A 22770-nucleotide genomic window follows, 5' to 3' on the forward strand; every position below is an offset into this window, starting at 1 on the left:
ATCTCCTTAAGTCAGATGTCAATATTCTATTAACACCAAACACTACAGATTAATACTGCTCCAATAAAAAGAACTGTGGATGCTGTTATATATTGTACACTTGATTTAAGTTCATGAATACTAAAATGGCACTATCAAGATTGCTAAAAATACACATACATACATACACACCTATATATCTAACTACTAGATCTATAGCTTCCTATGCCATGGCGCCCTTTCTTTTTTCCTAATATATATTTCTTGTATATTCAATAGTGGCCAATCCAGGCTACAAGTACCTGGCAAGTACCCGAATACCATGCTACTGATGCAATTAATAGCAGTGGCTATTCCCTATGTCAACTTGATTAATAGCAGTTAATGGACTTCTCCTCCAAAAACTTATCCAAACCTTTTTTAAAACCAGCTATACTAACTGCTTTAACCACATCCTCTGGCAACAGATTCCAGAGCTTAATTGTGCATTGAATGAAAAAGAAAAGAACTTTCTCAGATTAGTTTTAAATGTGCTTCTTGCTAACTTCATAGAGTGCCCCCTAGTACTTCTATTGTCCGAAAGAGTAAATAACCAATTCACATTTCCTGTTCGAGACTCTCATGATTTTAAAGTCCTCCTTCAGCCATCTCTTCTCCAAGCTGAACAGCCCTAACCTCTTTAGCCTTTCCTCATAGGGGAGCTGTTCCATCCCCTTTATCATTTTGTTCGCCCTTCTCTGTACCTTCTCCAGTGCAACTATATCTTTTTTGAGATGCGGCGACCAGAATTGTACATGGTATTCAAGGAGCGGTCTTACCCATGGAGCGATACAGAGGCATTATGACATTTCCCATTTTATTCACCTTTCCCTTCCTAATAATTCCTAACATTCTGTTTGCTTTTTTGACTGCCGCAGCACACTGAGCTGATTTCAATGTATGATGCCAAGATCTTTTTCCTGGGTGGTAGCTCCAAATATGGAACCTAACATCGTATAACTACAGCATGGGTCCCTATATGCAACACCTTGCACTTGACCACATTACATTTCATTTGCTATTTGGATGCCCAATCTTCCAGTCTCACAAGTTCCTCCTGCAATTTATCACACTCCGCTTGTGATTTAACTACTATGAATAATTTTGTATTATCTGCAAATCTGATTACCTCACTTGTCGTATTCTTTTCCTGATCATTAATAAATATATTGAAAAGCATCAGTCCAAGTACAGATCCCTGAGGCACACCACTGTTCACCATTTAATCCTACTCTCTGTTTCCTGTCTTTTAACCAGTTTGTAATCCACGAAAGGACATCGCCTCCTATCCCATGACTTTTTAGTTTTCTTAAAAGCCTTTCATCAGGGGCTTTGTCAAACATCTTCTGAAAATCCAAATACACTATATCTACCGGTTCACCTTTATCTACATGTTTATTAAACCCTTCAAAAAATGAAGATTTGTAAGGCAAGACTTCCCTTAGGTAAATTCATGCTGTGTTCCATTAAACCATGTCTTTCTATATGTTCTGTGATTTGGATCTTTAGAATAGTTTCCACTATTTTTCCTGGCACTGAAGTCAGACTTACTGGTCTATAGTTTCCCAGATCACCCTGGAGCCCAATTGGCTACCTTCCAGTCTTCAGGTACAATGGATGATTTTAATGATAAAATTTATAATCTAACTAATAGATCTGAAATTTCATTTTTAAGTTCCTTCAAAACCCTGGGGTGCACACCATCCAGTCCAGGTTATTTGCTACCCTTTAGTTTGTCAATCTGGCCCTACTACATCTTCTAGGTTCACAGTGATTTGGTTCAGTTCATCTGACTCATTACCCTTGAAAACCATCTCTGGAACCGGTATCTTCCCAACATTCGCATTAGTAAACACAAAAGCAAAGAATTCATTTAGGGGTAGATTTTAATAGGTGTGCGCGCACGCATCCATGTGCGCGTGTTACCCGGTGCGCGTAAATGGACTTGCCGATTTTATAACATGCGTGCACCGGGTCGCACGCATACATGAGCGCTAGATTTTGTAATCCGTGTGAGCATGGTGAGCACAAGGGGGCAGACAGTTTTGCAAATGTCATGCAGCAATGCATCCTGGCCTTCCCCAGTTCCCTCCCAGTCTGCTCCAATTACCCTAACCTCCCTTCCCCTCTCCTCCCCACCCTTTCTCCTACCTGTTGAATTTTTTTTATTTTGTTGCATTACTACTGCTATTATGTTTGCATTTCTAGTGCTATTATTTTGTCAAACATCTTTTCTCCCTCTTCCTCCCTCAAAGTAAATATATAAATAACTAAAATTCAGATGCCTGCAGGGTACAAAAAAGAGAGTGGAACAGTAACTTTTAAATAACCATGTGGGCATACTTGTATGCCGGCTCATGTGAATGGATGCATCCGTTTTATAACACACACACATATGCACGAATGATATAAAATCATCAGTACAAGTGCGCACAATTTTGAATGGATGTATGCATGTGTGCGCAAATGCCGACTCTGCTGCATAAGTGGGGGGAATTTACTAGACATGCGTGCTGATGCACATACCTTTCTCCCCAGTTCACTCCCAGTTCACCCTGATAAAGGAAAGGACTTCCTAACCCCCCTAGCTAGATAGCTTCCCTTTTACCCTATTAGCCTCAACCTTTCAAACCCTGCTCACTCGCCTAGTTTTTTATTTTTATACTTATACACTAACCATATCAGAAATAAAATTTCGTGCTAGGGGACCCCGGCGCGCGCTTGTGCGCGTAAATATGCGCACAGTTCAAGTTTACTTCCAGGATCGTCCATGTCCTGCTCTGCCCAGACAATGCCCCACCCCTTTTTTAGCTTTTTTATTTGTGCACAAACCGGGAAATCCATGCGTGCTCACACACTTTTAAAAACCCGCTAATTGCAAGCTGGTCAGAGAGACATGCATATCTGCCGGCTTTGACGCATGCCAAGCTTTTAAAATTCACCTATAAATGAAATGGGTGGGTTGCAAGAAGCCTGCTGAGTTATTTTGCTGAATCCTTGAGGACATATTTTGTACCTAAAAATGTAAGTACAGACTTCCATGTACAATACAGTAAAAACATGTCATATGTTGAAACTGGAACAAAAACTGGTATTAATGATACAAATGTTCAATGCAAACTTTAATTTTCTCCCACTATTTTAGGGAATTAACTAAACATCAAGCTTATTTGTGGTACTATAAAAAAAGATAACAAAAATGCTAAACTCTTTTCCGGTTTATAAAATGAAATGTACATTTTAAGAGAAAGATGTGCAGCAAAACCAGGAGATGGGCACACATCTAAGCACATGCGAGTGGCGACCGGATTTTATATGCTTCCCGCATGTGCGCACAAGTACCGATGCCAGAATATCGCACATCAGGGAAAAAAGAGGTGGAATGTGGGCGGGGAGTGGGCGTTCTGGAGGCGTGGCCAAGACATTTGCATGCATGTCCAGATCCATTTCAGCGCAACTTTGCTTCTGTTATAGATGTGGTTTAAGTCAGAATAAAACAATTTCTAACCACATATGAAGTGCTTGAGGGATCTGGGTTAAATGGAGAGAGTGCAGGCTAAAGAACCGGGGTGGGGGGTTCTTGAGGTCCTAGCTGTAGTCCGGGCAAACTGGTATAAATGGTTATTGCCTGGACACGCGCCTGTTAAAAATTCCCTAACAAGCACGTCTCAAGCCCAACATCGCCCTGCTGTGCGCATACAGTCTTAAAATTAGGTGCACACATACACACGCTTGGCCTAATTTATAACACGCATGCATACTTGCGCACACAATATAAAATTTCAGTGCATCTGGCCACGTGCCCATACCATGCCCACAGAGGTAAGATTACAGAGAGACTTTAAGACTTTCAAAAAGAGCTTAAAGACATGGCTCTTTAGAACAACACGGAACACCTAGCATTATTATGAAACTATGTTACCGAGTCTACAAGGCACCCCCATCTAATTATAATAGGAACATATACATGTACAATTTACTATATGTGCCTCTATGTAAACCATTGTGACGGTAGTACACTGAACGACGGTATAGAAAAGATTTTAAATAAATAAATAAATAAATAAAGACGCATGCATGATGGGTGTCTGTGCGCGCACTTTAAAGTTATCTTAGAGATGAATTTTAAAAGCTGGATGCGCACCGAAATCAGGAGATGGATGCAATCTAGCACTAGCGGAGTCCACACTATTTCATAAAGCAGGCAGATGTACCACTAGTGCTGAGGTGCGCACATCTTGCTTCGGAAGAGGCATGGTGTGGGCATTCCGTGGCCAAGAGATGTGCAAGCAAGTGCCTACATGCCTGGGCATGTGCCCAGGTCTAGTGCGGTGTAACATTTCTTCTGCTGTGGAGAAAGTGTAAGGTAAAGCAAATATACAGGGTAACCGTGAGGGGTGTGAGGGTTCTTGGGTAACTGGGAGGATACAGGCTGTATAACCAAGGGGTTTAGGAGAACATTGGGTGAACTGGCGCATAAACTGGTGAAACTGGTCCTTGGCTGGACATGTGTCTTGTTTTGTTTTTTATTGCATTTTCCATAACTTTATAATATCACATTATAAAATGAAATACAGGTATTTGTAATGATTACATAATCAAATATTGGAAATAAATTCTCTCATACAAACATCGACGCTGGGCATGAATCCGGAGGAGAGGGCCGCTGCGTAAGCCGAGTCGGAGCGGCAGTCGCCTCTGCTGGCCGAGGCAATATCACTCAGCCCCGGAGCTCCTAGTACCCCCTCCCCACCCGTACATCTGAATTTGATGGGCCTTGGAAGTCCCCCTTTCGGGAATGGCAGTCCTGATGTTTTATTACCTTGGACAGTGGAAGGTGGGATGAGAGGAGACCAGGCTGTGGGGGGTGAAGAAGAGCCCAAGCAGGAGGAGAATTTAATTATACCTCAAAAACCATCGGAGATTACTCTTGGCTCACTTTGGACTGTGATTAAATCACTAGAGAAAGCTACAGTAAATTTGTCTCAGAATATTATGAATACTCAGAATTTTACTAACCGGGAAAATTCAGTTGCCTTAAATAAATATAGAAAAATGTGAAAAATGATTGGAAAACATAGAGGTGTTGGGGAGTTGGGGGGGAAGTTGGGGGGGGGGGGGGGGTCAGTTATGTTGTGAGGGCTCGGGTTATGTATTCAAATAAACTGCGGCCTATTTAAATGCCATTCAAGTGTTGTGTCTTGTTTTGGGGGTGATGGGACAGCAGGCGAGTGCAGGTGTTGCATCCCATGTTACTGATTTACATGAAACCTTTCAAGTCCTTTCATGATTTTGTAGACCTCTATCATATCCCCCCTCCCTCAGTCATCTCTTCTCCAAACTGAACAGCCCTAATTTCCTTAGTCTGATGCATCGCCATCTCTCCCACTAAGACACTTCTTCATAGACATTCCTGAGGATGAAAAGGGGGGGGGGGGGGGGGGGGGGAGTCATCACTCAAGCAAGTGCCTACTGTAAATATTCATTTAGACCATTCTCTTATATGGTCTTGTATGTATGCTCTCTTTCATATGGTACCATATTTGCATACTCAGTTATTTGCTAGGCTAAGATATAATCTGAATGCTTTGCTGCTATATTGCTGATTTCATTGCCTATAATTTTTGGGGACATGTTAACTGTGAGTTATATTATTGCTAGTTCTTGTGTAGAAATAAAGTTCACATATAGCCAATTTCTCTCAATGTTTATGCCTCATTTCCGCTGGGTTACACAGGGAAATATCCCACCCCATGGCTACACTACAAGGACTACCCTGGGATTGACTTTTTAACTCTGGTAGTCAAATTTATTCATGACAATTTCACATTGTGGGAGAAAGTATAAACTAAGTATGACTGAATGAAAAACAAGAAACACATGGATTCTTGAAAAAAAAGTTATAGCATCTTATGTAATTTGAAGGCTGAAATAGTCTGTACCAGATTTTTTCTTCCATTTTTAAATAAAAATGAAAAAATACTTAATTATGTTACTCCCATGATGTCAATTGATTTTCCACAGCAACGACTCAATGGTTTTGGGTAATCAGATCAAGAGAGTGCCAATACCATTTGCATGCATGACTTGTGTCATAAATGACATAATCTTTCTATATTATGTGATAGTGATAGATACTAAATCCAAAGGAAAAACGAAAGGATTCTTTAGAGGGGCACTGACCAAGCTAAAAAAGATGTTTATGGCCTTCTGGGAAAACATAAAAATGACTCACGCAGCTCAAAGTCAAAAGTCTTGATGCTTAATTTACCACTACTCAGTTCACACGTCTGTCAGTGGTGTGCATTAGCTGGCATTCTGCTGCTTTTCTAAGTAAAATGCAGATAAGTATCAAAGCATTTATCCTTCAATTTTCACAAAAGTTTTTCCAGCACTTCAGTACTAATTTAGAATCATGTCAATGTTGACTGAGCTCTGAAGGAGAGAACCTTCACTCTTTCTTCTTACCCCTTCCCTTCACCTAAAGAGCATGGCTTATTTTTATGGAACTCCTTTTTTCTAGGGATAATGAACCAGTTTGTGAATTTTCTCTAAATGCTGTTAGGAATCGGAAGTTATTAATCATAAGGAAGATTTTACAGTTCGGCCTACAGTACCAGTATACTGTCTGGAGAAAGAAGACCTTTTCTTCACACAACAATTCTTTCAAAATCATATTCTGATTCATTTATGACAAACAAATACTAATGCAATGGGGAGGGTAATTTTCAATAGGACTTCTACAGGAAAAGTAGTGCTGTACCCAGGGCCCGTGCAATAGTATTAGGCAACCTGGAAAATCTTCAGCCTGGCACCTCTCAATTAACTTTCAGGACCTAAGACCCTCCCCCCTACCAAGAAATTTTGATAATTAAACTAAAATATCTTGATTACCACACTACCATTTCTCCCAGAATAATCTCTGTAAAAAAAAAAAAAACACAACACATAATTGGAATCAGACTTCCTAATATTAAACTTCCTTTTTTTCTCTCTCTCTATAATTTTAGAATAAAAATGTTAGGGCTCCAGCTGAGCATGGTGTCGCATCTGTGCTTGTGCAGTGCGTAGCTACATCACAGGAGCCCTAACAGGAAGGAGGAGCGGTGGTGATGGCAAGAGACGGATGAAGGGAAGCAGTGGTCAGACCTGGAGAACTGGCAAATCCACTGCAGGCCTGAGGTTTAAAAGCTGTGGCAGAGGCGATGAGAAGACAACAAAGGCAATTGCCTAGGGCACCAAATTTTGAAGTCACCAAATATCTACGTCAAAGAAGATTTGAATTCTGCTTGCTTTATGGTCATGTGCTAGCATAGCTTCAATGGGGTGCCACCATGACATCCTGCCTATGGGTTCCAAACTCTTAAATCTGGCCCAGGGGGTGAGGAGGGGAGCAAAAGTGGAGAGCGCGAGGAGGAAAGAAGGTGCCCGCCCACACACACACACACACACACTAACACCTCCCTGCAACACACCCCAACAACTTCTCCCGACAGACGCATACAAACGTAGGAGTGAGGAGAGAGGGAAAGAGCGCTCCTATATATACATAGACATCCCCACTCCTGGGGTGGGGGTGGGGGAGAGTGCTCCCACCCACTTATTCCCCAACACGTACAACGCGAGAGGGGAGGTCTACAAAGTAAAGAGTGGGGCAGGGGAGTATGGAGGTACATGTGTGTGCACTCCGCCCCACCACCTGCCTACCTCCCCCCATCTCACACATACCCCACCTTCCTGCTCCCACACATACACTGGAACAAGGAGAGAGGGACAAAGTGGACAGTGTGAAGGGGAAAGGATGACCCACCCACACAATCCCCTCCCTACACTCACTCCATTACCACCCAAACATTCACGGAGGGGAGGGGAGAACTACAGACTGGACAGTGAGAAGGAGACAAAGAAGAGAAAATAGTGCACACACACACACACAGAGACACACACAGGGAGTGAGCAGAGGGCTCCAATGTGGACAGTACAATGGGGAGGGGGGGCACGACAAAGAGGAGACAAGATTATTCACACACATACACACAAGGGATGAGGAGAGGGGAAAATTGTGTCCCTCAAACTCAAGAAAAGCATAATTAGAAATGCTCTAAGGCATTATTCAGAAACCCCTTTGAATTTTTCTCTTCTTTCGTTTGGGGGATTTACTTCCTTTGACATGACACCACTCTTTGTTCAGATGAATTTCTAATTACTTGTGGGCTCCCTCCCGACACTGTTTTCTTGAAACGTGGCCCATATTGGGGGACCATGAATCTATTGATACAATTATTTGGCTTGATGCTGACGATTTAACTCTTTTGCTTGCCTAAATATAATTAAAAAAAAAACAAAAAAAAACTTTGCTCGACCCTTACGGACATTGTTGAATCCTGATCTCCTTCCTCCTCTTATTGACTACCTCAGGAACAATGACACAAATTATCTCCATTACTGGCTACTTTATGAAGTAACACAAAACCCTGCAACAAAGACATTCAGAATGTATATAGTAAACTCACTATACCAAAACAGAACTATTGTTTTATTGTGAATGCAGTTGCTCTTTGGTGCCCACCATAAGTGGCTTCCCTATGCGACTGCCCAGTTTCCCTAATGGTTAAGCTAGCTCTGCCTATACCTGCAGAAATGGCCCTTTAGAAAATAATGTTACTGATATATGTGCACATTTATCTGTTCATACACTGTGGGCCTGATTTTAAAAAGCATTTACATGCGTAAAACTGGGTTTTACTTGAGTAATTGCACTTTACGAGCTGGATTTTAAAAGCCCTGCGCACGCCGGCGCACCTATTTTGCATAGGCCGCCGGCGCGCGCAGAGCCCCGGGACGAGCGTAAGTCCTGGGGCGTGGCACCGGCCCGGGGGCGTGGTCGAGGCCTCCGGACCAGCCCCCGGGTCGGGTGATGGCGCGCCAGCAGCCTGCTGGCGCGTGCAGATTTACGCCTGCTTTCGGCAGGCATAAATCTGGCAACAAAGGTAAGGGGGGGTGGAAAGAAAGTTCCCTCGGAGCGGCCTCTGAGGGAACAGGCAGCGCACGCCGGGCTCGGCGCGCGCAAGTTGTACAAATGTGCACCCCCTTGCGCGCGCCGACCCCGGATTTTATAAGATATACGCTCGTAGCCGCGCGTCTTATAAAATCCAGCGTACTTTTGTTCGTGCCTGGTGCGCAAACAAAAGTACACACTCGCGCAAATTTATAAAATCTACCCCTACATGAGTAAATGAGCTTTTAAAAATTGCTATAATAGTAGTCACATTTAGACATGTAAATCCTTTTGAAAATTCACCTGTAAATGCATGTAATTTTATATACATAGAGGAAAGGCATTCCAGGGAGTAGAGTCTGGGCAAGGTTGAGATTTATGCATGTACTTTTTAATTTTAAGAAGTATGCACATTAATTGTCTCAGCAAAAACTACACACACCACAAAGTTTTGAATGGATAATTTAAAAAGTGGATTTAAGCCTACTTGTGTCGGTTTGAAAACTGGTGTACCTTGTGCTCCATATTGCTGGATAACTTATGAGCAATGTTACAAAATTACCCCAAAGGCCTCTCAGTTTAGGTTACAAAATTAAGGCCTGATATTAAAAAACATTTACACCCATAAAGCTGGGTACAACACATGTAAATGCATTTTACTGGAGTAAGTGGGCTTTGGAAATTGCTACAATACATGCCATTGAACTGATCATAGGATTTAGTCGTGTAAGTACAATTTACGCACATAAATGTCATTTGAAAATTGCTATGATAGTATGTTACATTTATGTGAATAACTCCTTTGAAAATTCACCTGAGAGCTACCTTTTATTTTGCACTTTGATAAAAGTTAAGGAGTTATGTATATCAATCAATAGATAAACCTGATGATGCTTCTTGTTTACTCCTCAATATTATCATTCATTTGGAGATTCTGGGGTACTCTGTTCCTTTCCTCTGATATGTGTGACTTTCAACAGTATTATTTATAAAATATAACCTAAAATTTAATAATATAGAATAGCTGTGTGATTTAATCACAAGAAGACATATATGTTAAGTTTCATAACGGTCTTCTCACCACTACAAGCAAACATACACACCAAATGCCATTCTGCATGACTGCAAAATATTTTTTAAATGTTTATGATCAAAATTAGATACTTTGAGCGTGGGTGGAAGCAGGTGTGGGTAGTGAGACTAAAAAAAAAAATATATATATTCCATGTGCCTTCTCTGTTGTGTAAATAATTAGAAAATAACAGCAATCAAAATTATTTTGACTTGAAAGATATGAGTTATTTTAGAACCATACCTGATATTTTTGTGGTGAACTGACTTGTGATGGGGGGTCCAAATCCTTTTGCTGTGCTGGCCCTAATGGTAAAGGAATAAGTAGTCCCAGGATACAATCCAAAAAAAAGGTAGTGAGTTTCATTTCCCAGTTTTAAAACACGACCACTTTGATTGGACAGGTCTATTTCTGGGTCAAATGAGCTGACAGCCTTGAACGAGATCTGTAATAGAAAGAGAAGGAGATAAAATACCTAGAGCAGATACACAGAGATTGCATCTTGATCCAGTAAACCTTTCTGATGTATGCACTGTCAGTTTTCTAACAAGCTATCTTGCTCTCTTTTACTCTCCAAATCCTAAATCCGTCGAAAACACAGAGGAACTTAGCCAAAACTGCTAAGAGTTGTTATTTTTTTTTTAGATACAGGGATTTATGGACAGGTGGGATCACAGCTGAAAAAGATGGGTTCATGTTTAGGCTAATACCTTGAAGATATGTACTTTCAGAATGTCATTTTTCTTGTATAGCCACATTACTGCTGGCTCTGAACAAGAGAAACAACCTAATCCAGCAACATCACACACAGATAGGACAAGGGTTGGACCTAATTTTTAACCTGCATGCTATAATGTGACAATAAAGATTTTCTTCTTTTCACATAGGCACTACGTGTGGATACATATATACTTGCTATTAAACTTTACAAATGTTGAAGGCAGTGCAACACTGAAATTACATTTGATCTTGTGCATTACATTTACAAATTCATATTCTGATTAAAAAAAGATTCCTTTAAAATTTATACTGTTTGTGCCTTTCCCATAAAACACAGATACTACTATAACTAAAATCCTGACTACTAAGATCTGAAAGATACCATGTAAAGTATTTTTAATAGGTTCACTGAAATAAAAGAAACCCATTCAATAATTTAAAAATACAAAAAAAACTGAACAGCTATTTTCTTTGCATTCAATAGGTGCATTTTAGTAGTAATTTGTGCATATTAAGTCAAACACTGTTATTATATAATGCGATAATTGACATTCTTTTTTCTTATATTGATACTGTATTATTATAATTATGACATCTGAAAGAATATTTAGACAGAAACATCTGTGGTTTGGTAAGAAATGTTTTCTGTATACTTGTATCAAGAAATTGCATGATACGCCATCAGAGAACGTCAAATATACTGTGGCAATCTAACATCATTCCATGTTCCATGCAACTGTACCCTCTGGTGGTACCCACTGATAAATGTTGAACCACAATACTGGGGTGAAAAATGGAAATATGCATGCCTGTCATCAAACTTTTCCCTTGATTAAATGATCTTTCTAAGAAACGTAATCTTTTTTTTCTTATTGTAAGTTAAATGTAATGTTCAGTTGGATTCTGGGAGATCTGACTGCCTGGAACATAGAAGTGGCATAGTCGGAACTGTTTTTTTGGTTGGGCCCAAGGTTAACATGGATGGGCACTAGGCACGAAGATCTGAGCCATGGTAGTTATATTTTCAATGATAAATACTTTGGCACTGATGTAGTAAACCAGTCACAGTAAACACCATTAATTCCAAGGTCTCATAGGGGTGGGCAAGTCCGGTCCTCGAGGGCTGCAAACCTGTCGGGTTTTCAGGATACCCCTAATGAATATGCATGAGAGAGACCAGCATACACACTGCCTCAGTTGTATGCAAATCTATTTCATGCATATTCATTAGGGGTATCCTGAAAACCCGACTGGTTTGCGGCCCTCGAGGACCGGACTTGCCCACCCCTTCTTATCTATGAAAAAGCAGCACTGCAAATACTGCAACATGCCCAAGAACAGCTTAGCTGGGGAGGAAGCGAAGACTAGTGTGGAGACAGGACGTGCAGAGTTTTCAATGAACTCTAAGGTACCTGCTGTCTCTCTCAAATCTTGCTACTTGCAGTGGCAGTTTCGCTGCTATTCCTCAGTGGCAATGGGAGAGAGAGCAAAATTGGGAAGACAGAGGGCACCAAAATGCTTTATTATTAATGAAAAGACTCACTGAAAATAGTGGGGCCTACACTAAATAGTGAGCATTTTGGCATGTTAACACTTAAAACATCTTTTTGAATAAGAGCTATAGCTGGGATGGCCAACTCCGGTCCTCAAGAGCCATGAACAGGTCTGGTTTTCAGGATATCCACAATGAATATCTTGAAAACCTTGCCTATTTGTGGCTCTCAAGAACCGTTAGTTGGCCACCCCTGAGCTATAGTATTTGCTATAAATTTTTAATTTGTGTGACCCTGGAGTACACAGATATCTAAAACTATTTAAAGGGGTGCAGTAGTCATGAAAGATTGAGAACCAGTTCCCTAGTACAGAAGTTTCCCAAACCTGTCCTGGAGGACCCCTAGCCATTCATGGAGGCAGTGCATGCAAATTGTGGATACCCTGAAAACCCTACTGGCTGGGGGTCCTCCAGGACAGGTTAGGACACCCTCCTATTGAGAGGTGCAGAATGGAAAACAGAATGGGCTGGACTGCTACAGATCCTTACACAGAAACATGCTTCAAATTACCTAATCATGTTTGCACATGCAAAACACAGATAGAGATTACTACTAAATATATAATAAGTGATCACAAATTAGAAATAGAAACCCCCAAAAGCCAGAATCTTCCACCAATGCAACACCAGCAAAAGAGAACCTGTAATTGTATTATACTGTTATCACGCATAAGTTTTTCATAGCACTTTGGGGCCCAATGAAAAACAGTGCGCTCAGCCGAGCGCACTGTTTAACCCATGGTTGGAAGTGCATTTTGGATGCGTGTCCACAACCCCTTATGCTATAAGGGGATTAGCGCGTCCAACCCTCTGCGAAACTAATAGCGCTCATCACATGCAAATGTTGATGAGGCTATTAGATATTCTCCCAGATCCCCCCCCAAAAAAATGTGCGCCTGCCTGCTCTGAGCAGGCATTAATTTATGAGCAGCCCAAAAAACGTTTACAGAAAAGCAGAAAATATTGCTTTTCTGTACATCCTCAGACTTAATATCGCCACAAAATTAAACCAAAAGTTTAAAAAAAAACAAACCGTGTGCAGGCAGTCAGGTTAGGAAAAGGGACACTCAATTAATGAGTGTCCCTTTTCCTAATTTAAATATTCTCTCTCGGGCCCAAGAGAGGTGCTGGGCGCGCAATAGGAAAGCAGGCACTCAACACTGATCGCCTGTTTTCCTTGCTGATTTTTGGATTCGGCCCCTTTGTGTATTACCTTGGGAAAGCATGTACAAATTGTCCTGCTAATCAAGTTTCCTTAATCATAAGCAGTCTCGTCTCAGTCCCTGTCCTCAGAAGTCTCTCTCAATACTTCTCCTCCCCTTATAATGACAGAGAGTCTAGAGGAGTCAATGAGGGTTGAGACTTGAGAATCTGCTGGCAACAGGAAGAGGGACGGGAGATCAGAGTATTATTCCCTCTACCCTGCCCCCCATCCCAAACAGCTTAACTTTATAATCCCCGCTACCAATTTCTCTCATTCCCCCAGCTTTAATTTCACAACCCACCAGATCCCCCATCAACAAAGCCTCACACTCATATTCGCTGGACCCCCAACCACACCTCCTACAGCCTCACACTCAACTCTCACAGCCTCATGCTCATTCCCTTGACCCCCACCCACACAGCCACATATTTAACCCCCCCCCCTTCGACCCCCACCAGCCTAGTGGGGAGGATGAGGGTTAAGAATGCTAGGGAAAAGGCAGGCCATGGGGGATAAATCATCCAAAACATCTTCACTTTCAACCCCTATCATTATCACTTTCACTTCCCACAGCCTTACTCTTATCCCCCCCATCCCCCTCCCAGAGATACCCATCCATCCCCTGGATCCCCCTCCCTCAAACTCATGCCCCACTGTGGAGCATGACCTTACAGTGTTATTCATCAAATTGCGATAGGCCATTATCGCGATTTGAACATTGAAATTAGGGGAAGGGGAGGAGTTTGGGCGGGGTTTAGGGAAATTAGGGGGCCGCGGTAGCACCGTAAATAGCTACATCTACAGTGAAAACGCACCGCCGCAATACAACCACCTGCTTCACTATAGCCTCCCCCCGTTGTGGCTCATCATTCTAGTATATTTATAGCGGAATGATGGATCCAGGCCTTAGTTCTCAAAAGCCATTTTGTACAATATTGTTTAAAGTGTAATGGGAAAAAGAAAAAACAACTTCCAAAACCCAGAAACACTATATTTTATGCAGATCAATCACAATTTCTCCAGCAAAGGAGGGGGGGGGGGGGGGTGTTAGGTCACAGCTGGCTAGAGTAGTCTGCCTGGAAATAACAATCCATCGCTGTCTGCTCCCTACAGGGACAGATTAGCTGCAGCCTGCTCCTTGTCCCTTCCTCTCATCGTACATAGATGCATCCCATCCCCCATCATACACACAGCCAACTCCCGCTCCTCACCCAAAGGTAGCCCGGGACTTGGAGCTCTGCTGCTACTTCAGGCAGGCACCCGACTGCCCCTCTGGTGGAAAAGCCTCTGCAGGAGAGTGGATGCCATGCAACCGGACAGAGGAAGAGGGCTCTTTGTGGCAGGGAGGAACAGAGGCCCCTACAGTTTCTCCATTCTAGCTGCTAGCACGGCGGAGCCACATGAGAGGAGGGGCTTCACCATCATTAGATTGGCAGCCAATGAGAGATGGAGTAGGGCACGGCTGGGGGAACCTCACAAGTCAGCCGTACTCCGGTGTTCCCTTTCTTTGATTGGCTAGCTGGCACGAGGCCACACCTCACCGAGCACTGCCTCCGGAAAAAGAAACTTCCCTCATTGGTCACAGAACGAAAAAGCTCATGCAGGGAGAACTGGTCCCCGCCCCCTGGCCTGGGCCATGCTGATCTTCTCTCTAGTTCCAGGCACAGATTTCAAATGCTGCCACCAGTCTTCTTATTTTTCTGCTGCTGCAAGAAGCTTGCTGTATGTGAGTTCTGGCTGCTTGCTATTGGCCCAGCAGCATAGGGAAACTTAATGGCAATAGAAATTAGCTGGGCCTGAGTATAAGATGGGTGGGCCAGCCCCCTGTGGCTATGCCTCTGGAACACAGGGTGTTAATCATAAAGGAAAGAACTGTTTTGGTGACTTCAGTGTTCATGTTTATCAAATGCTTCTTTAAAAGAAACATTTTAGCTCATAAAAGGAATAACTGCATTAAACTGGCAGTCTATATGTTAAAGGCTCTTAGCTTTGCCTCAGGCTTTTAATTCATTAAGACAGAGTATTGAGTGGCAGTAAATGCCTTATCTATTGGGAATTACTGCATAAATACATGTAAAAAATATAACTACACTGCAGTACATTTAGGGGGTAATTTTAAAACTACACATTGGTGGAAAGCATGTGGGTAACTTTTACCCACAGACTGTATACTAATTTTCAAAGGGAAAGTGTGCACAGTACCTTCCATTTTAAAATTATCCTAGAAATGCAAACATACATTTATCCTGTTAAGCTATGCAGTCAGTTTTTCTGCATGTAAGTGCAACCTCCTCCCCAACCCTGCCCCCAAGAAGGGCCTGATTTTCAAAAGCATTGTCACACTTAAAACTGGATCTTAAGCATGTAAATGCACTTTATGCATGCAAGTGGGCTTATCCTTCTTGTAATTAAAGATGTTTGACCCTAGTCATAAAATGTTTTCAATCAGTGTCTTTTAACAGTACATAACTTTAGTGGTTAGGGCCACTCATGATTATAACCAAGTACTGATCCAATAATATACTGATTTATGATACCCTCATAACAACATTCTCTCAGCAGTGCATGCTATTATTTAGTAAAGGAAAAATCTATATTTTGGTGTCAGAGGCACTGATAATTCTTTTCAAGTGCATGTTGCATATGAATGGATTGCATATGAATGGTTATCCTACTCATCATGCTATGTCGATAAACCACAATGCAAGTGCTCCAGCAATCTCACAAGTAAATTTGTGGCTAGTGGATAAGGATGTGCACATATATAGATAGTTACCATAATACATTCTTATGGAATTTAAAGTGTAGAAAAGGTAACTGTAACAAATATTTACAGAAAGAAAAAATATATAATTATTTTCCATGAATACGGTGTAAAATAGCCCAGACACAAAGGATTATGATTACCTTAACAATTTACTCACTCCTAGTCAAATAACATTAATATCTTAGAATTCAAAGAAAAGAAGAAGAAGAAAATACTTTTTTTTTTTTTACAGTATCTGTATGTATAAGCATTCATATATTTTTTTTTTATTTCAATCCCCCGACAAATACAAGTCTAGTTAGGTCAGGTAAAAGGATTTTTTTTTTTTACAGTGATTACTATCTGACAGCTTAATCTGTGCAATCCTTTGTCAGTTTTTCCCCAAGGTATTCAGTCATGGTGTTCCACAAGAAGAAGAAGAACTGGGAGTTTTAGAAACCTAACAACATGTAATTTTGTGGCATTTGCATTCGAATAAACGCTAGCTTATTTTTTTTTTTAAATTGCACCTGCTTGTTTCTATAACAATAGCCTTTCTGAAATGAGTCTCACATAACTGTGACGATGATTGCCACAACCATGTTATTTCTCTCATTTCTTTTTCTCTACAAATTTTCATTCAAATCTGTTTTTTATCATTCAAATGTCTGATAACCATTGCTAGGTAGAAAAGCTACACAAAATGTACCACAGATCATCAGAAAGTACATACACTATGCAGGGCTGGTGTAAGGATAGTAGATGCCCTTGGCAACTTCTGCCTTGCGCCCCGCCCCTGCCAGTCTCGGGCCCAACTCATGCTACCTCGTTCGATTTGCCCACTGTATGTTTCTTAGGGCCATGAGCAGCCCGACAAATCTCTACTCCTCTTTGCTGCAAGCAACTCTGCTCATGGCACCACCTGGCTGTTCTTCGGTGCCCCCTAAGGGTCAGCAACCGCCTAAGTTTGCCTAATGGATGTGCAGGCCCTGACATTATGGGCCAGATGTACTAAAAGGTTTCTTCCATTTTTTTGTCTATATGAAAAGAAGCTTAGTCCAGTACACGTGATCGTATATTTGTTAATTATGATTACCTGGGATTAGCCAAAAATATAGTCATTTGCCAATGTCTTTTGAAATTATTATTTTTATAAGATGTACGTACATACTTTAAAATCTACCTACTTCCCTATTTAATTTTGGGTTATTATATGCAAATTGTTACATTTATTTCATCGGTAAAATATAGGTGTGCATTTTTTTTGAATAATTAAAGTATACATGTTCCTGAGTTACAAATATACATGTATATTGAAACATACACACATACTTCTGAGGCATAAAGAAGCATTTTTATATAAAGTGTGTGGCTCCCATCATACATTTATAAAATACTAGCATAACTCTCCATGGGCCCACTTACGTGTGCAAATGGTGCCCTGCGGACATGAAACACCGCAACCAAATATAATGGTGGGCTCTTAATCACATAAGAAATATTTGCAGTTGCATTGTCTGGCCTCATCATTTTCATATTTCACATTTTTCAATCCTTTTAAAAGGTTACATTTTGACATTTTTATCTACATTCAATCATTAAAAAATTAAATCTTTTCTTATCTAAATGTTTTTTCAAAAAGTCTCTGCATTCTATTTTAAATATGAAACATAATGGGACTTCCGCCGATGACGTAGATGCGGTGGCAGCACGGAAGCGGAGCTCCAAAGTCCCGCTCCCCAGGCCGGCGAAAAAACCCTCAAACATGCACTGCTAATCGCGGCTCCTCACCTGAACCTCTAGAACATATTTAGGGAGCTCCTGATCGCACGTGGAATGCGACAGAGGAGCACACGGAGGAGCGCAGTTTGGCGGCCCGGCTCAGTAAAGATGGCGGTGGCTCCCTCTGGCGCGAAAGAGCTGGAGGTGGTCTCGGAAGATACCTTGCTGCAGATTTCTCAGAGCGTCACTGCAGCCCTTGATCTCAGACTGATACAAATTCAATCCTCAATGGAGGAAATAAAGGCTGCAGTGGAAGGCTAGTCCAAGCGTTTGGACAAAGCGGAGCACATCATCTCTGATCATGGTGACCGGCTGGTGGAGGTGGAACGCCATGTGGAGGCCCTGCGGACTCAACAGCGAGAGCTTCTAGACAAACTGGAAGACCTAGAAGTCCGGGGGCGAAGAAACAACATCAAAATTATAGGCCTGCCTGAGGCGGTGAGGGATGGTGAGCTGCTTGAGTTTGTAAAACAGTGGTAACAGAGACAAGTGGGCCTGGAATTATCCTCTGATGTTCTGCAATGTGAGCGGGTTCATCGTGTTGGGCCTTTACGAGATGGAGCAAACAGGCCCCGGCCGGTGATGGCCAAAATCCTTAATTGAGATCACAAAACAAAATTGCTGCGGGCCTTCAAGCAAAAAGCGCTAGTGGAATATAATGGTGGCAAGATTTTATTGTTCAACAATTTTTCGGCTAGCACCGCAGCAAAGAGGAAACTCATGTTGCCGGCCTGCAACAAATTATATAAGCGGGGTATCAAATTTGGCCTACTGTAATCAGCTAAACTCCGCGTGTTTCATGAAAATAAAGTCCTTTTCTTCACAACTAAGGAGGATTTCTTCCTACCCTGCCTTGTGCAGGCGCAGAATGAGCGGGGCAGGAGGCCTGCTTGGTTATTGTCAGTTCAGCGCAATTCATTGTTTTGAAATTCTGGAGGCATCTTGGTTTCATTGTGGGAAACAAATTCTACACTGGAAGCCGTGCATCTCCACATGTTTGTGGTTATTCTTGCTAGTGGCATTAGATCAGGCATCTTGATTGGACTGCATTGACAGGCTCAGTTCAATGAATGCCTCCTGGTGGAGTAGAATTGGGTTGTGGGAGCACCATGGTGTCTCTTAGGGCTGTTTATATTGAGGGGTTGGTGTGCTAGTTTGGGGAGTGGGATGGAGGGGAGCTTTCCTTGGACCTCCATTGAGTAAGATGGGTAGGAGGAAAGCTCTGCGCCTCTTGGTGCTATTGAATGTGTGTATGAAAGTGTGTGTCTGGGTATGGATGTGGTGTATGCTTGGGGGTAGGAAGAGGGAGGATTGTGGTGGAGAGAGGGGTGGGAAGAGGTCGGGTGGAGGGGAGCAGAGACCAGGGAGCTTAATTTGTTATATATGCAATTCTGTACTCTCATGGCCTAGGCTGGGGGACCACGAGGCAGGGAATTTTCAGTCGTCAGCGCCCTCTGTGACGGCTATGCAAATACCTCCTTATTGCTGTTGAGTGGATTGGCAACGGTTAAGGTTACCACTTTGAATGGGGATGGCATACACTCCCCTGTTAAGCGGAAACAAGTATTAACTATGTTCCATCGTATGAAGTGTCAAGCTGTTTTCCTTCAAGAAACCCATCTGAACGTTGAAGTGCATCGTAAACTTAAAAAAGAGTGGGTGGGTCAATGCATCTACTCCTCCTATTTGGCACGCAGGAAGGGGGGTAGCCATCCTCATTCACAAGCACTTGCCATTCCAGCTCACTAGAGTTTGCCATAAGGAAGGTCGGTATGTGATTGCAGCCGGGGATTTAAATCGCCAAAAGATAGCCTTCTGTAATGTTTATGGCCCCAGTATCTATTCCCAGGGGTTTTTTTTCACAGTTGGTGGGGTTACTGACTGATTTCTCTGACCATATTTTGGTGGTTGGTGGAGATCCGAATGTGGTGGCAAATAAACAGTTGGACTGCAAGCTGCCTAAACTTGCTGCGCTTAAAGATCAGCATTTGGGGGTTCATTTTCTGTGCAGTGAGTTACAGCTTCTCGATGTGTGGTGAATTTTGCATCCGGGAGAGCTTGACGTTACCTTTTATTCTAACCCACACCAAGCGTATTCATGACTGGATTATCTGCTTGTTTCTGACAAGTGGTTTGCCAGGGTGGAAGAGGCGAGTATAGGCGTTAGGTCCATCTCTGATCATGCCCCAGTCACTGTTTTGCTTAAATGTGATCCGGGTACAAAACCCCTGTTTTCATGGCACATGCGTCCGGACCTATATTTGGATGCGGCATTTCATGGTCATCTGCAGGCTCGCTGGAAGGTGTATGTGCGGGTTAACTCTACTCCTGGTATATCCTCAGCCACCTTGTGGGAGGCAGGGAAGGCAGTTATGCGGGGGGAGATTATAGCATATGTAGCCCGGGTAAATCGCCAATGCAACGCTGAGATACTGCGACTAACACAGGTCCTTAAGGCGGCGCAACAGTGCCATGTGGCTGATATGACTCCAGAAGCTAAGGGTCAAGTTGATCAACTCCAGGATACAAACTGCTTGCTACACCAGCGGGCCTCCAAATCTCTTAAATAATATCAGTACCAGCTTTATAAGTTTGGGAATAGAGCGAGTCAGCTCTTGGCCCACTTGGTGCGACCCTGAGCTCAGAAGAAAGTTATTGCAGGTATCAAAGATTGTTCGGGTGTCCATAGGTTGACCCCGGCGGCTATCTCAGACAGATTCCTGGAATATTATCAAAACGTATATGCGACAACTCCTAGAGACCAGGCCACTAGGGAGGCCCTATTCCAGACGCTCGCATTCCCCATTAGTGACCAAGAGGTTTATGCGGTAATCCAGAAACTCAAACTGGGAAAGGCTTCAGGCCAAGATCGGTTTGGGTCGGAGTTTTATAAGATCTTAAAATTTGCCTTGCTCATGCCCCTCCAGCAATTTTATAATGAAATGCTGGAGCCGGATGCCCTGTCACTGGCCCTGAACCATTCGGTCTTAGTTGTTGTCCCAAAGCCAGGCAAGCACCCGTTGGAAGTGGGTTCCTTTAGACCTATTTCCTTACTTAATATTAATATTAAAATGTTAGCCGCCATATTGGCCGCGCGGCTTAGTGATGTACTCCCCTCCATAGTTCACAGTGATCAGACAGGATTTATATGAGGCCTGCAAGGGGTACGCAATGTGCCCCGCTTGGTAGCATCTCTCAGCTATCCTGCTGGGGTGGAAGCCGCGATACTTAGTTTGGATGCCGAAAATACCTTTGACTCATTGTCCTTGGACTATTTGCTTTGGGCACTGTGTCAGTATGGCTTTGCGGGCCAATTCTTGCAATGGGTGAAGATTTTATATAGCAATCCTAGCGCCAGCATTTTGGTAAATGAGGTGCCAACCCCCTCTTATGACTTGCATTGTGGAGTATGCCAGGGCTGTTCCCTTTCGCCACTGCTATTTGTTTTAGTCTTGGAGCCCTTGGCTTTTCGGCTACGGGGCGACCGACAATTTTGGGGGCTTAGTGTTGGCCAATATCCTCTTAAAATTGCAATATTTGCGGATGACATCTTGCTTTTTGTGGGTCGACCTCATATCAGCATTCCACTGATTATTGATCTTTTTGATATGTTTCAAGGGGTGGCAGGTCTTGAGATTAATTTTGGGAAGTCGGAAGCCCTGGCTTTGGAACCCTGGCTGCAAAACTCTTGGGATGGCCCATTTCCCCTCAAGTGGGCACCTGATAAGCTGAAGTACCTGGGAATTTGGGTCTCCAGGGATCTGGGGTGCCTGTATGACTTTAATGTTACTAGTCTCCTGGGAAAGATGACACTGCAATTGGAGAGCTGGCGCTCTCTTCCTCTGTCCCTTTTTGGCAGATGTGCTCTAGTTAAAATGGTGATAACCCCCAAGATCCTCTGGGGCAGATTTTTAAAATTACGCACGGGAGGTACATTTGTGCGTGCTACTCGGCGCGCACAAATGTACACCCGATTTTATAACATGCGTGCGCTGCCGCACGCAAGGGGGTGCACACATGTGCACCTTGCGTGCGCCGAGCCCTACGGAAGGCCCGATGGCTTTCCCCATTCCCTCCAAGGCCGCTCTGAAATCGGAGTGACCTTGGAGGGAACTTTTTTTTTTGTTCCCCCCCCCACTCCACCTTTCCCTCCCTTCCCCTATCTAACCCTCTCCCCCCCACCTTATTTTGTTGAGGTACGCCTGCCTCTGGCAGACGTAAATTGCGCTCGCCGGCTGTTTGCCGGCGCGGCAGATTCTGACAGGCCGTTGTGTCGGGGCACTCGGCCATGCCCCTGGACCGCCACCCCGCCCCCGGATGCACCCCTGGCCCATGGCCCCGCCCACGCCCCATCCATTTTTTGCAAGCCCCGGGACATACGGGGCTTGTGCGCACCGCCGAGCCTATGCAAATAGGCTCTGCGCGCGCAGGGGGGGTTTAAGGGTTACGGGCGTAACCCTTTTAAAATCTGCCCCTCTATGTTTTACATAAGCTCCCATGTTGGTTGCGGGTGGGGGATCACAAGCGTTTGTATGCAGCGCTACAAAACTTTTTGTGGAAGGGGAAGAGAGCACATCTCAGTTATGCGTCCATGACATATCCCCAGGATAAGGGAGGATATGGTCTGTCGGATTTCTGGCTTTACAATGCCGCTTATCAATTATGAATTGTGGAGGAG

At 43.1% G+C, this 22770-nt stretch overlaps 1 protein-coding gene across 9 annotated transcripts in view; it reads right to left on the minus strand.

The window, feature by feature from the left end:
• The window catches only part of PTPRM (protein tyrosine phosphatase receptor type M), a 1907823-nt gene that overhangs the window by 823260 nt on the left and 1061793 nt on the right, over window positions 1-22770 (minus strand). For all 9 annotated transcript variants that reach the window (XM_029591025.1, XM_029591024.1, XM_029591022.1 and 6 more), the window contains one exon: window positions 10332-10533. In XM_029591025.1, coding sequence (XP_029446885.1) covers window positions 10332-10533 — 202 coding nt within the window. The remainder of the gene's footprint in view (window positions 1-10331; window positions 10534-22770) is intronic.

This window comes from Rhinatrema bivittatum, chromosome 2 (assembly GCF_901001135.1).
Source record: "Rhinatrema bivittatum chromosome 2, aRhiBiv1.1, whole genome shotgun sequence".
Classification (NCBI taxonomy): Eukaryota; Metazoa; Chordata; class Amphibia; order Gymnophiona; family Rhinatrematidae; genus Rhinatrema; species Rhinatrema bivittatum.